Raw genomic sequence first — 15842 nt, 5'->3', positions numbered from 1 at the left:
ATATATATTACATATGTGAGTATGTGTGTGTATATATTATATATGTGTTTAATTTTATCTCTTTTACCATGCTCTTGTGTTATAGACACTTTTGTGTATGTGAGGGTGATCTGGCTGCAACATCTGTCACCCATTGATCTCTAGGGTTAATTTGACTGATCTGGATGGCTAGGTGGGTATCCCCTTCCTCCCTCACTACTAAATGTGCGCATCCCTTCTGAAGCTGTGGGAACCCGAATAGAGGAAGACTGTTTCCTCTGTCAAGGGTGTATGAGTAGCTGCAAACTCTCAAAGATCCTTTTGCAACTGGTTGTTATGTCTTAGCACCCTGTCTTAGGGTGATATTCCACAATATCTTTCAGGGTAATTTGTACTCTTCAGGTAGTTTACAGTCTTAAGATTTTTAGCTGGGCACAGTGGTACATTCCTCAATCCCAGCACTCAGGAGGCTAAGGCATGAGGATCATGAATGGGTTCTACATTGGCCTAAACTACATAGTGAAAACCTGCCTTAAGAAAAAATGGTGACACACACCTGTAATCCCTCTAGGAGTACTCTAGGAGCTGAGGTGGGAGGATACTATGAGTTTGAGGCCTGCCTGGGCTACACAGTGAGTTTAAGCCCAAGAACTACATAAATAGATCAGTCTTAAAAAAAAGAATCCAAGTTGAACAAACAGTGTGGACCAAAGTCTCAGAGCAGGACTGAGGGAATCAGGTGTAGTAATTGCCAGCATGTTGAGTACAAATATAAGGGGAAAGTGATGCAGTAGAGACGTGGGAAGAATCCTTTCTACACTGTTTTCAAGCCACAAGAATTTGGTACTTATCCAAAGGGCACTTACAGGCTCAGGAAGGAAATGATCAGAACCAGGAGAACTCCTGGGTATTCTGAGGGAACTAGATATATGGATATATTCAGGAGATACCAGCATATCCAGCTGATAGGGTGATAGACTGGCCTTGGGATCAGAGAGGCGTCATTGCAGCCATGTGGCTTCTTATAAACTAGTTAGGTTTGAATCATTTTCACTTGGTTGAGTCCACTGTCACTTACCTTTCCTTCACATCTGTCTGTTGGCATTTGACTGAATGTATCTTGTACATGCTGGCTCACTAAAGTCCTGAGAGGCTTGACAATACTGTATGTTTCTGTGGTAAGGGGAGACTTGATTACAAGGGGACTGAGCCATGTCATGTAGAGGAGGGGTGAAAATTGGAGAGATGGTTTGGGACAAAGATACCCTCTTTGCAGGTTGTGTTGTAGTAAAGACAGAGTTTAGCAACTTATATTCCTGATCCTAAACTTACCATCATTTGATGCTTGTTTTCTTTCCTGAACCATTAGACTAAGTTGTGCCTCAAACTACTTAAGCTAGTGACATTCTTTTTCTTCAGTACCTGGAATTAAACCCAGGGCCTTTCCACTAAGCTACATCCCAGCCTGGTCTTTGTTTTTTTTGTGGGTTTTTTTTGTTGTTGTTTTTGTTATAAGATCTCACAAATTCACGCTAGGCTTGAATTTCTAAGCCTCCCACATTAGCCTTCTAGAGTACTGAGATTACTGGTGTGCACTAGCACACTCAGATAGGAATCTCCTTTTCCCCCTTTTTGTTTGTTTGAGATGGGGGTCTCACTACGTAGTTCAGACTGGCCAAGTCCTTCCTAGATACAGTTTTGATTAATCTGTGTCTTAGTGTATTGATTATGCAGGAACAAGATCTGAAATAGTAGAACTGGGCTTAGTGGAGCATGCCTGTAATCCTAGCACTTGAGAGGCAGGAGGATTACTACAAATTTAAGGGCAGTCTGGTTACATAGTGAGTTCCAGACAGTTGGAACTACCTTGTGAGACCCTGTCTCAAAAAGTAGCAAGGAGGGTGGCTGGGGATTTAGCTCAGTGGCACTGCGCCTGCCTTACAAGTACATTGTTCTGAATTCAACCCCCAGTATCAAAAAAATACAAATAAATAAAAGGATGTTTTTCAGCATACATGTTTTGGGCATCCCTACATATCAGGCCTTGTTTTAAGTACTAGGGATAAGAGAATATAACTGAATAAAATAAACAAAAAGAACAACTCCCCCAAAGAGTATACATTCTAGCTTGAGTCATATGAGGAGACAAACAATAGAAACGTACTTATTTCTTTGTTTTGTTTTGTTTTTGTACTGGGGATTGAACTCGGGTCCTTGTGCTTGCAAGGCAGGCCACCGAACCGCTGAGCTAAATCCCTGGCCCATTTCTTTGTTTTTTATTTCCAGTACCAGGGATCAAAGTGAGGACCTCGCATTTGTGAGGCAGGTGCAGTGCTTCTGAGCTAAATCCCCAGCCCTAAACCCATTTCTTTTTGTTTTGTTGGTACCAGAAATTGAACTCAAGACCCTGTGCTTATGAGACAGGAGGCAGCACCAAGCTAAATCCCCATCCCCCTCAAACCTATTTCTTATAAGGTTGTGTTTAGCCAGGTGTGGTGGCACACACCTATAGTCCCAGCAGTTGGGAGGCTGATGCAGGATGATTCCTGTGAGTTTGAGGCCAGTTTGGGCTATATGATGAGTTCAAGGCCAGCCTGGAATACACAGTAAGACTCTGTCTCAGACCAAAAAAAGATAATATTTAAGTTTAAGTCTGGATGGAAGAGGGAGAAAGAAAGAGAACCAAGTTGTAGGTCTGAAGGGTATAGGGGACTGCAAGTGGAAAGGTCCTAGAAGGGAGAACACCTACAACCCACATATACTGTTTAGAAGCAGTGGAGGGCCAGGGATTTAGCTCAGTGGTTCTGCTGCCTGCCTAATAAGCACAAGGACCCAAGTTCAATCCCCAGTACCAAAAAAAAAGAAAAAGAAGAAGCAGTGGAGAGTGGCTGGATTGAGAATGAAGTGTGAAGACAGAGAGCCAGCAAGAATTGTTGCTGGATCAGATGTCAAGTGTGAGAGTAAGAGAAGAATCAAGGGCTAATTCCAAGGTTTTGACTTGAGTGGTTGGAACACTTGTTACCTGTTTCTGAAATGAAGCCATTGAGGGAGTAGCTTTTGTGGGGGAAACATCAAGGGATTCTTTTCGACATTTTAAATTTCAGATTCAATTATTAATCAGATTATTACATCCAAGTAGAGCTCTCGGGTAGACAGTTTATGCTAGTTAGAGCTCAAGGGAGAGGAACCAGCTGACGACTCTGCATCATCAGGAAATAGATGGTATTTACAAAAGGGTGGGGGCTAGGGATTTAGATCAGTAGTTCTGCCACCTGCCTCGCAAGTGGAAGGTCCTGAGTTCAGTCCCGGTACCAAAAAAAACAGAATAGATGGTATTTAAAGCCATGAGACAGCCATGGTGGCGTATGCCTGTAATCCCAGCACTCGGTAGGCTGAGGCAGGAGGATCACTGTGAGTTCCAAACCAGCCCAAACTACACAGCAAGATCCTGCCTCAAAAAAACAAACAACAACAACAAAACCAGGGCCAGGGATTTAGCTCAGCAGCACAAGATCCTGAGTGAGTTTGATCCCTGCTACCAAAAAAATAAAAATAAAAACAAAATCATGAGAAAGAATAGAATCACCTTGGAGTATAAATAGAGAAGAGAAATGGGCCAGGCCTTGAGCTGAGGTTACTGCAATCATTATCAGAAGAAACAAGCAGTGGGGGCTGAGAGCTGGAAGGAAAATTGAGACATTGGTGTTCTGGAAGCCAAGTGAAGAGGACTATTTGAAGAAGGGTGGGAACCTATCACGTTGGGTGCTGCTAACAGGTCTGAGTGAAAGGACTATGAGAAATGACTCTTAGATTTAGCAACATATCAGTTGTATTGACAAATAACAGGTAGCTGAAGCTTAGTTATTTGTTGTGTAATTTACAACCAAAAATGTAGGGTTTTCAGCCACAAAACAACACAGAGTGTTGTAATAGTTGTATAATTGCTGTTTGAAGTTCTAAACATTTTGCTTTGGGGTAATATTAGAGATGAATTCAGGCCAGGGTGAGCAGAGCTGTGGCAGTCTAGCCGTCGCAACACGAACATGCCTGAGTCGGGGAGTGAGGATTGAGAAAGGAAAGAACACTCAAGCCTGAGTGGAGACGAAGAGAAGTCTGATTTATTTCATACAAACAGCTCCTTTTATAGGTTCACATCAACAGGAAGCTTTTAAGGGCACACAACAACAAAAAATACCAAGCAATCTTTTTATCTTTATGCAAAGACCGGATTTCCTGACTCTTACAGATAACATCAGATCTTTGGCTAACGAGTTTCCTGTTATGTCAGGGTCAAAGAATCAAAACAAGTTTAACAGTTTCCTTGAAAAGTAACAAATGTTGCATAGATTGTGTTGATGCCTTAATTGTACAGGAAGAAGTTATTTTCCAAATGTCAAACTCCAGTGGTCCATGACTGGGCCCCCGCACAGAGCTCAAGCAGCTGCTCTTGCTGGGGAGCTCCAGGTCTGGTGCTAGCTCTGTGGACAGTCTTGGGAGGAGTGGCCTTTAGAGACAAGGAACTAAGCACCAAATGAGGGCTTCCACCCTTCTGCTGTGCCTTGTCTTACTGCCTAGTCACAGATAGACACACACCATTTCCATCTTAACAGCCATAATTAAGTTTGCTTACTTAGTGGTAGAAGAGAACTCTCTTTGAACCCTCTCTTTTAGTATAAGTTGTCCTCAAATGATACCTTTTTTTTTGGTACTGAGGACCAAATTTAGGACCTTGTGTTTTGGCAAGGCAAGTAGTGGCACCACCGAGCCTACATCCCCAGACCAAATGACATCTTCCCCCCTTTGGTGATACTGGGAATGGAACCCAGGGCCTTCACATTGAACCACATCCCCAGGCATGTACATATGTACCCATGTATGTAGGTATATATGAGACAGGGTCTCACTGTTTAGCCTAGGCTGGCCTCAAACTCAGAGACCTTTTGCCTTGGCCTCCTGAGTGCTGGAATTATATAGGCATGTGTCACTATACCCTGTGAAAAGCATCATCTTTATGTAGCCTCAGCAAGCACTGTGACCAGCTAGATCACTGAGATTTAACTTGATGCTGCTTCCTCTGAAAATTTGTTCTCTTGGCCCCAACTATTGTCTCCATACTGATATCCCCCAAATTAAACTTAGAGAATTTTTCTTTTTTTTAGAGAAAAGAAAGTTTTAATTCATACATAACCATTTAGTTTGATTATAACCCTGAGTTTAAAATCCAGTTGTGTGTGTTAGCTCTCTGTTACTATAACAAATACTTAATGGAACTTCTAATCCTAGTTGTTTGAGGTATCTCCATATTGATTTCCACAGTGGTTTCACCAGTCTGCACTTCCACCAACAGTGAAGAAGGGTTCCTTTCTTCCTACAACCCCGCCAGCATTTGTTATTGGTTGATTTCTTGATAGCAGCCATTTTTTCTGAGATGAGGTGGAATCTCAGTGTTGTTTTCATCTGCATCTCTCAAATGACCACTGATGTTGAACATTTTTTCATGTTTATTTGCTGCTTTTACTTCTGTGTCTGAGAAATGTCTGTTCATTTCAGATGCCCATTTTTGAATCAGGTCTTTTAATTGGGGTTCTGATTTTTTTTGAATTTTTTTATATAGTCTAGATAGTAGACCTTTGTCTGAGGGACAGGTGATAAAATTTTTTTTCCCATATTGTAGGTTGTCTCTTAGCTCTGTTGGTGATTTCTCTTGTAGTACAGAAGCTTTATAAAAAGGTGAGATCTTGTCGGGTGTGGTGGCACACACCTGTAATCCCAGCACTTAGGAGGCTGAGGCAGGAAGATCGCTGTGAGTTCAAGACCAGCCTGGGCTCCATAGTGAGTTCCAGGTCAGTCTCAACTACATAATGAGACTCTATCTCAAAAATAAAAATAAAAATAAATAAATAAAAAGATGAGATCCCAGTTGTTGGTTCTTTGTGCAAGTTCCCATGTTACTGAGGATTTGTTCATAAAGTCTTAATGCTGATATATTCAAGAGTTCTACCTAACTTATCTTCCAGTAAGTTTAGTGTTTCTGTCTTAATATTAGTATCTTTAATCCACTTGGATTTTAGTTTAGTGCATGGTGAAATATAGGGGTATAGTTTTAATCTTTGGCAAGTTGAAAGCCAGTTTTTCCAACACCATTTATTAAAGAGGCTATCTTTCCTCCAGTGAGGATGGTTGGCTTCTTTGTCAAAGATGAGGTAGCTGAGTATTATCAAGTTGTTTCTGCATCTTCTAATCTATTCCACTGATCCTCAGGTCTGTTTCTTTGCCAGTACCATGCTGTATTTTATCACAGTGGCTTTGTAGTATAGTTTTAAACTGGGAAAGAAATGGAATACATGAAACAGACTCAAACTGATATTCAGGAGATTAAAAACTATTGAAAGTATACACAACAAACTGAGCCAATCTGAAGACAGAATATCAGATATAGAGGACAGGATGGTGGTCAGTGACCATGAGAGATCTCTTAAAAATAGTAAGAGACCATGAGAAATCAATCCAAAAGCTCTTAGATACTATCGTCAGTCTAGGTTGGAGGTTGTTTTCTTTTAAGCTTGAAAAAGTAGGAGAAAGTACAAATAATGATGGAAAACCACCCAAATAGAGCAAAAGAACTTGACATACAGATAAGTGAGGTATATAGGACTCCAACCAGTCATGCTTAAAAAAAGTCTACACATAGACATATAATAGTTAAAATCCCAGAAACCCAACAGAAGAACAAAATACTACAAGCAGTTACAGAAAAGAAACAAATCACATGCAAAGGAAAGCCCATCAGAATCACAGCAGATTTTTCAACACAAACCCTCAAGTCAAGGAGAGCCTGGAGTGAGGTATTTCAAGCCTTAAAAGAAAACAACCTCCAACCTAGACTTACATATCCTGCAAAATTATCTTTCAAAATTGATGGGGAAATAAAATACTTCCATGATAAAGAACACCTGAGGAACTTCATGAATACAAAGCCAGCACTACAATTTTTTAAATGGCCTAGAAAAAGATAGTGAAGGTCACAGCTCCGTAAGGCCCAACAGAGCAAATCCAAATATTTCATCAGGCAAGGCAAGAAATGAAGAGGGGGAAAAATAAAAGAGCCAACAATAGGAAAATAATATAATAATGATAAATCAATACATATCAATTGTAACCATCAATGTCAATGGTCTCAGTTCACCAATCAAAAGAAACAGAGTGGCAGAATGGATTAAGAAGCAAAATCCAAAAATATGCTGTATATAAGAAACACACCTAGTTCAAAAAGAAACTCATAAACTGAAAGTAAAAGGATGGAAAACAGTTCTCCATGCAACAGGAACCCAGAAAAAAATAGGGGTAGCTATCTTATTTGCAGATAAAGTAAATTTCAAACCAAAACTATTTAAGAGAGACAAAGAAGGTCACTACATGCTTGTAAAGGGAACAATCCAAGAGGAAGAGATGACAATCATAAATATTTATGCAACAAATACTAATGCCCCCAACTATACAAAACAAATATTAAGGGACATGAAAAACCAAATAAGCACTAATACAGTTGTGGTGGGGGACCTTAATACCCCACTGTCACAAGTATACAGATCATGTAGACAATACAATCAACAATGAAATACTAGAACCTAGCCTTTGAACAGATGGATTTAATAGATGTCTACAGAGTGTTCTACCCAACAAAATCAGAATATATATTCTTTTTGGCTGCACATGGGTCATTCTCCAACTAGTAGACCATGTACTAGTTAATAGAACATGTTTAAGCAAATGCAAAGGAATTAAAGTTATCCCATGTATATTATCAAACCAGAGTGCAATTAAACTAGAGGTCAATAGCATAAAAAAACCCAAGAACTTCAGATACATGAAAATTGAATAACATTCTCCTCAACAACCATTAGGTCACAGTGAAAATTAAAGAAGAAATTAGACAGTTTTTACAATTTAATGATAATGCCTAATGGCTCTTTTTGAAAGCCTAGTACTGAAAATAACCTGTTTTTTAATTTTAAAAAGCATGGTTCTAGAGCATAGTTCTGTTACCCTGATGTATTTTTAAATAGCTTGAATAAACCATTCAGTCTCCTTCCACCTATAAGTTTCTAAAGAGTTCATTGCTTCTAATAGGATCAAAGATCCTAGGATTCTAGGACAAGTAATTATACTTGAAAATAATGATAGACAATCAAAAATATTCTTGAAGATACACAAGAGGTTTTTTAGATGTGAATATCTTTGTGTTTGTTTATAGTAGTGGGGATCTAAACCAGGGTCTTGTGCATGCTGGCAAGTGCTGTACCACTGAGGTGCACCTGCAGCCCATAGTGAATTTTAAAAAATTAATAAAGAGTAACATGACAAAAATATAACTATTCATTTTCACTAAATATTTCTCTTTGTCCTTGAGGTTCTGTTTTCTCAACTATAAAACATGGTTTGTGGGCTGAGGATTTAGCTCAGTGGTTCTGGCACCTGCCTCGCAACCACAAGGACCCGAGTTTGATCCCCAGTACCAAAAAAAGAAAAAAAAAATCATGGTTTGAATGGACTTAAGAAACAGGTTACACATTTCTGACCTGTTGTAGTCACTGCATATTAGATCAAGATTTACCAAAGAGCCAGGGATTTAGCTCAGCAGTTCGGTGGCCTGCCTTGCAAGTGCAAGGACCCAAGTTCAATCCCCGGTACCAAAAAAAAAAAAAAAAAAGATTTACCTCATATTCCTAGATAGCTTTTACAGAGAGACATCTGAGTCAGTCATAGATAGTAGATACCGTTTTTAAAAGTTGACTTGTAAGCCAGGCCTGGTGGCTCAGACCTGTAATCCCAGCACTTAGGAGGCTGAGGCAGAGGCTTGCCATGAGTTCAAAACCAGTTTAGGCTGCAGTAATTAGTACAATGCCAGCCAGGACTACATAGCAAGACCCTGTCTCAAAAAAACAACAGTAAGATAGGCACCAAGGCACACGCCTGTAATCCCAGAATTTGGGATGCTGAGACAAGAGAATTGCCACAAGTTCAAGACCAGCCCAAACTACATAGTGAGATCCTGTCCCCTCAAAAAAAACAACAAAATAAAATGAATGTTAACTATTTTAAAAAGTTGGCCTGTGGAGTGATTTACTAAGAGTTAGGCCCTCTTATGAGTGCTTTAAAACAAATATTGCCTAGTTAACCCTTAAATCCCTCTGTGAGGTAAGTACAATTATCCTCATTTTATCGTGAGGAAATAGATACAGACAGCAATTAAGGAGACTTAACTGAGGTTACCCAGCTGGTAAGTGACAGAGCCAGACTTTGAACACAGGTAAGGTGGCAGTCTTTTCCATGCCATCTTATCTCTGTGCTACCTTCCCCATAAACTGGCATTTTGCACCTTTCGTTCCTTGAAACCAGCTCTGCCTGCTTGAGCAGGAAACAGCGAGTCATCCAGCCGGCCTACCTTCATGCCACTTTGTGTCCTCCTCAGAGCCAGCTGAATATCCCTTTATGGGTGCTGATGAAACAGCCTCTTGAGTGAGTGAAGGTAAAATGGCGGTTTTAAAAACTAATCCATTCTCTTGTTTACATCACCAGTGCTTAAATATACATACACCTATATATAACTAGAGTGCGAAGAAAAGTGATGTGAGAGTGCAGTAAGTGTTCCTGGGCATGAGTTTAGATAGGACACAGACAACCTTGGTTATGGGGTTGTGTCTCACTTCCCTGGCTCTTATAGCTGTTGATAATTAATGGCCCAAGCAATTTGACCTGGGCATGGTTGTGCACACCTATAATTCCAGCATTCTAGGAGTCTGAGGCAGGAAAATCACAAATTTGAGTTCAGCCTGGGTAATTTAGCAACTTAGTGGGACTGTTTTATAAATAAATAAACAAGTAAGTAAGTAAATAAGAAGGGCTCAGGATGCTGCTCCGTGCAAAGGCTTTGGGTTTAATCTCCAATAACAAAACAGAACAAAACATTAAGCAAAATCTCACTTACCTAGTACTATAAATTAAAGTTCCCAGAATAGCTGTGACCCTTACATCTTGTTTTTATTTCATTAAACTTGTAAATTTAGAAAGTGATCAAAATAGCTGAAGGAAGTCTAGGACATGAAAATTAAAGGTATGTATGACTGACCTGTGTTCAAGAAGGTAAGTCTGTAAAGGCAGCAAAGAGAAGATGAGTAGGACATTGTTCACTGTCAGAAAGAATGCAGATGGTTAGGTTGAGACAGAACCCCAGTGGCATAGTGCAGGAGCCAGTCAGGCATGAAGCCACAAAGTGCCATGTTGGCAGGGGTCTGAGTCAGAGGCAGCCCAAGATGTGCTTATGGTTCACACAGGCACAAGTGTGTTTCACATAGTGTCAAGCAGTACATAGTGATGCCCTGGCCTATACTGGCAAAATAACCCATAGCACAGATGTGGAATTTGCACTGTATTCTTGTGTGTAGGGTGGCTGTGAAAGGTGCTAGAGGCTAGGATGTGGCTTGGTGTTGGAGCACTTACCTAGTATGAGGTCCTGGGTTCCATCTCCATCACCAAAAACAAAAGATTATATTCAATTAAAGAAGCAGTGACATTAGAATTTGAACCCAGATATTGTTGCCTTCACTAGACCACATGTGCTTACCATTTCTTTTTTTTTTTTTAACAATCTTGGGGGGTTGAACCCAGGACTTTCTCACTGAGCTACATCCTTAGCCACCCCACTTTATGGATGTGTGTGGGTGTGTGTTTTGACACAGGGTCTTGCTAAATTGTTAAATTGTTCAATCTGGGCTTGAATTTGTAATCCTTTTGCCCTGCCTTCCAGAGTGCTGGAATTATGGGTGTGCACCATCACACCTGGCTCTTTATTTATGTTCAGATTTGGTTGTGTGGGTGTGGTGGAGCTGGTAGAACAATAAAGTAGAGATTCAGGAGCAAGACACATGACTGTGAAGCTCTGGCAGGAAAGCTGGGCTTGTGTGACAGTCCTGGAAGTCACTGGTACACAAATTCATTCATTTATTTATTTATTGTTGTGTTTTGTTTTTTGAGACAGGGTCTCACTATGTGGTTGAGACTGACCTGGGACTTACTATGTAGCCCAGGCTGGTCTCAAACTCACAGCAATACTCCTGCCTCAGCCTCCCAAGTGCTAGGATTACAGACGTGAGCCACACCCAGCCACATTTTTTTTTTTTTTTTTTTTTTTTGGTTTTTTGAGACAGGCTGGCCTTGAGCTCACTGTATGCCTCAGGGTAGCCTCAGTTTACCATGATCCCTTTGTCTCAAGTGCTAGGATTATAGGCATGCATCATCACATCTGGTGCCTTTACCTGGTTGTCATTTTCCCTCCTCTGTAGAGAATAGTAGATGGTTATTACTGTTATCCTTCAGTTTCCATGAAGATTTGGCAGCTTTTCATTGGAAGCAGTACAGTGCTGCCTCAGTTCATGAACTTGATTTGTTCTACGATTTTGGAAAAAAATGATCACATTTGTGTTTGTGTGGGAAAGATGGCTATGGCCATGTTTGTCACCCAATGCAGAGTTTACAAACAAAAGCATTCATGAACCGAGGTATCACTGTTTTTGTGCTTTTTGAACAAAAAACTTGCTGCTTCCAAATACACGCTAATAGAGTAGCCTTGTCTGAGTGTGCTCTTCCCTACTAACTGTGGTGTGTTGCTTGCTGTTCTAGGAGCCATGCTTGACCAGGATGCTGGGACGATTGGCTCCATGCTGGAGGCCCTTGTGAGGAGATGAGACGGTGAGCAGAGGCTGGAATGAAGATGCTGCCAGGAGTAGGTGTGTTTGGGACTGGCAGCTCAGCCCGGGTCCTGGTCCCACTGCTAAGAGCAGAAGGGTTCACTGTGGAGGCCCTGTGGGGGAAGACAGAGGAGGAGGCGAAGCAGCTTGCCAAGGAGATGGACATCACCTTCTACACTAGCCGCACTGATGATGTGTTGCTGCATCAGGATGTGGACCTGGTGTGCATCAACATCCCCCCTCCGCTCACTCGGCAGATATGTGTGAAAGCTCTAGGTATGCACTTCTGGGCACATCTCCAGAGCTTACTCCTTTCCCTGGGCCTGAGGGTTCCTCCTGGGCCCTGCGTCTCTGGGTGGTGAGACTCTGGGGCATCCTGTCTCCCTGGAGCAGAGCTGGTATGTTGGAAAGTCTTTGTGTAGTTCAGGCTGGCCTTGAACTCACTATGTAATCCAAGCTGGCCTTGAACTTGCCACAATCCTCCTGCCTCAACCTCCCAGCTTCTGGGATTCCAGGTATGTGCCACCATGCCTGAAAATGTTGGAGGGTCTTATAACCATTAGTAAACTCCTGAGCAGAAACTAAGGATGTAATCTAAAAGATGGTCCATTGAGGGGCTGGAGGTTATTATATTTCAGTCAGTGTAAAGTTGCCTCTGAGAAGGCAGTAGTCCCTGGGCACTGGGGAATTGGTTGTGGTTGATAAGTTTATTCTTCCACACCATGGCACCACAGGAAGGAGAGGCAGCCAGCCGTCTAACAAGGAGACTGTTTCCATGTTTTGTCACCCTGGACTGCAGAGAGCACACACCCTTCCTGCCAAACTGTAATCTTGTATTGCCAGACTGCAGGAAGGCTCTGACAGTACTAGTCTCCCCAACAGGATCTGTGGGACAACCTGCTCACATCTCTGTTCCCTTGGGAAGTTCCGAATTTGGTAATCTCCTCTTCCTAGCTGGGTGTGGCCTGCTGAGCTGTTCTCTGCAGTTCCTGTTGGGCTTCTCTTTCCTGTCAACTCTAGACAAATTCTTCTCTTCTTGTATATAAATCAGAATCTAATTTATTAGAAAATGAGCCAGTAAATATTCATCCAGCAATTACTTCTTAATACCTCTTATGTGCCAGGCACTGTCCTGATGTCATTTTGGATATTCAAAGTTGGATTAGGCCCGGGATTTAGCTCAGTGGTTCTTCCTCCTGCTTTGCAAGCACAAGGACTCAAGTTCAATCCCTGGTACAAAAAATAAAATGAAGTTACAAAGTTGGGTTAGAACAGAGCCCTCCATGCTTTCAGATTTTTTTTAGGTATATAATATATATAATGTTGGGATATAAGCAGATATCTTGTCACAATATGAGAAACAACATGCTCGTGTACAAGTTGTGTGAAAACAAATCAACTGTCAAAAACATGTTCATAAGTTCTGAAAATATTTATCTTAATGGGCTGGGCGTGGTGGTGCATGCCTGTAATCCCAGCACTTGGGAGGCTGAGGCAAAAGGATCACTGTGAGTTGGAGACCAGCCTGGGCTACATAGTAGTTCCAAGTCAGTCTCAACTGCATAGTGAGACCCTGTCTCAAAACACACACACACACACACACACACACACACACACACACACACACACACACACACAAATATATATCTTAATGTAAAATACGGTGCTTTCAGATTTTACAATCCAATTGAATATACTAGAAATAATACATTAAAAGGTAAGTGATAGAATACTGAAGTAACAATTCAAGTAGTACATAGTTGATAAAATAATTGTTTTAGTAAAGGTAGTAGGAGCCAATGTGTCTGATATAGTCCGAGGTTCCTGTCAAGGAGCTGGTGTATCATGAGGTTGACCACCACTCTTCCTGGCCACTCTCATGGCAGAGGACCCCAGGCTCCACTACTCACATCTTCCTTGCTCTGACAAACAGAGTAAAAGAATCCATCACCTCTGACCGTGGATTAGGAAGAATAAATGTTCATTGAGGAGAGCAAGATCTTGACTCCATTTGCTTATCAGTTTGAAGTTATAGTCAAAAATTGTAGGTGCCTTCCAGAGACCTCTCTTTAAGAGTGTGTGACATTGAAAAAGAAAGCCAGGCGTGGTGGTGCATGCCTGTAATCCCAGCACTTGGGAGGCTGAGGCAGGAGGATCATTGTGAGTTCGAGACCAGCCTGGGCTACCCAGTGAGTTCCAGAGCAGTCTGAACTACATAGTGAGACCCTGTCTCAAAAAACCAAAAATAAAAGAATGTGTGACATTGGAGTTATTCACTGGTCGTGAGAAGACAGATGGTAGCTCTCAGATGGAACTTAGAAGATAGACCTAAATCCACAGGTTTAGCAGAGGACTGACTCAAGGAATTATCTGTAGTCACTTGACCACATCTTTTGGGGCATGAATCAGGCTGATTGGAGAGCTGAATCCAGAGATAGCTCCAAGGGCTCTTAGTCATGTTCCTGAGTTTTAGAGTCTCCACAGAGGCCATTTCCAAGCTGTATAAGAGAAAGAAGAAAGCCCAGGTTTCTTTGGCAACAAGCTTGCAATTTTCTAGTTCCAAGTACAAGAAAATGGTTGTTTTTGAGCCCCTTACTATAAACAGGAAGGACCAAGAATGACAAGGATCTTCTGTCCCAGCCCTTGGTAACACAGGGCTGTCAGTCTTCTCTCCACATATCTGCTGTAAGGAGGAGAGAGTTCGTGAGGATCTTTTTGTTTTTTTTTCGGTACCGGGGATCAAACTCAAGACCTTATACTTAAAAAGCAGGCGGCAGAACCACTGACCTAAATCCCCAGCCCTGTGAGGATTTTGATTTGTTTTTGCAAGTACATGATGCCAGGGCCTACTTGGTAGGGCCTGGAGAACCTGTTTCAGCTTGATCTAACTCAGGCATTGTCTACTCTGGCTCCAAATAAGTTGGTAGGGCTTAAAATGACCATGAAGTTTGCATCTTGTATATTGTCACCTTTTTTTTTTTTTTTTTTTTTGAGACATTGTCTCATTATGTAGTTCAGACTGCTCTGGAACTCACTGGGTAGCCCAGGCTGGTCTCGAACTCACAGTGATTCTCCTGCCTCAGCCTCCCCAAGTGCTGGGATTACAGGCGTGCACCACCATGCCCTGCTTATTGTCACTTTTTTCAGTGAGGATTCTGACTTGACTTCAGCCCTAGGGACGCTCCTTAGGCCCTGCATGTGGGTGCTGAACTGTTATGGATAGAGCATCAAACTGACCTTGATGTCAAGCCCTACTGGTGGCCCCTTTTCTGGCCCTCTCAGAGTCTGTGTGCCCCATGAAATGAGGGTGTTAATTCCTGCCTTGTGCAGTCTCCAGGATGATGTACAATTGCCCTCTAAGTGCTGCACAAGAATGTTGCTGTGGTCCTATTAGAAGGGAGGGCTTGGCTTTCCTGTTGTCCCAAGCGGAATAGTGCATGTGACTGAGTTTATTTTAAAAACAAAGCTAACCGGGCCAGGGGTTTAGCTCTGGTTCTTCCGCCTGCCTGGCAAGTGCAAGGACCTGAGTTTGATCCCCGGCACCAAAACAAAACAAAAAAAAACAAACAAAGCTAATAGGATTCTCTTCCTAGATATTTTTTAGGTGAATGCTCAGTTGAGTTGTAAAAGTCCTCAGGCACTATCCCAAAAGACCCTCTTGGCCCTTCATCTACTGCATATTCTCCTGTTCTCATGTATGAGTCTATATATGCAAGACAGTATGTTTTCCTTTCTCCCATATGAGTTTTTTTGGGACCTGTTACTAGGGCTGTATCTTCGTGTCCTTTTCTTTGTGTTACTTTTGTTTTAATTAAGGATATTACGTTTAGATCTGTAGTCTTTTAGAGCTAGAAAAGAAAGATAATTATTTAGCTCTATAGCTATTAAAATATTCTAATTTTTAGGTGAGCTCTTCCTATGAGAAGTTTATCACAATTACCTAACACACCCATTTAATTAAGCAACCTTCTGACATTGTTCTGTGCCTTGCTAAGTATTATAAAAGGTGGAGAGGTCAGGCATGGTGGCAGATACCTATAATCCCAGTGAGAGGCAGGCAGGAAGATCACCAGGTGTCGAGAACAGCCTGGCTACATAGCGAGTAAGTCTCAACCA

The 15842-nt window shown here is 41.6% G+C and overlaps 1 protein-coding gene across 1 annotated transcript in view; it reads left to right on the top strand.

Moving 5' to 3' along the window:
- Gfod2 (glucose-fructose oxidoreductase domain containing 2) overlaps nt 1-15842 on the top strand; it is a 36742-nt gene that overhangs the window by 12023 nt on the left and 8877 nt on the right. Inside the window, exon 2 of the mRNA XM_010612250.3 lies at nt 11659-12002. Within this exon, the coding sequence (XP_010610552.1) occupies nt 11744-12002 (259 nt within the window). The 5' untranslated portion in view covers nt 11659-11743. The remainder of the gene's footprint in view (nt 1-11658; nt 12003-15842) is intronic.

Source organism: Fukomys damarensis, unplaced genomic scaffold, assembly GCF_012274545.1.
Source record: "Fukomys damarensis isolate Sample0158 unplaced genomic scaffold, DMR_v1.0_HiC HiC_scaffold_32, whole genome shotgun sequence".
NCBI lineage: Eukaryota > Metazoa > Chordata > Mammalia > Rodentia > Bathyergidae > Fukomys > Fukomys damarensis.
This window is presented reverse-complemented; position numbering and strand designations above follow the sequence as displayed.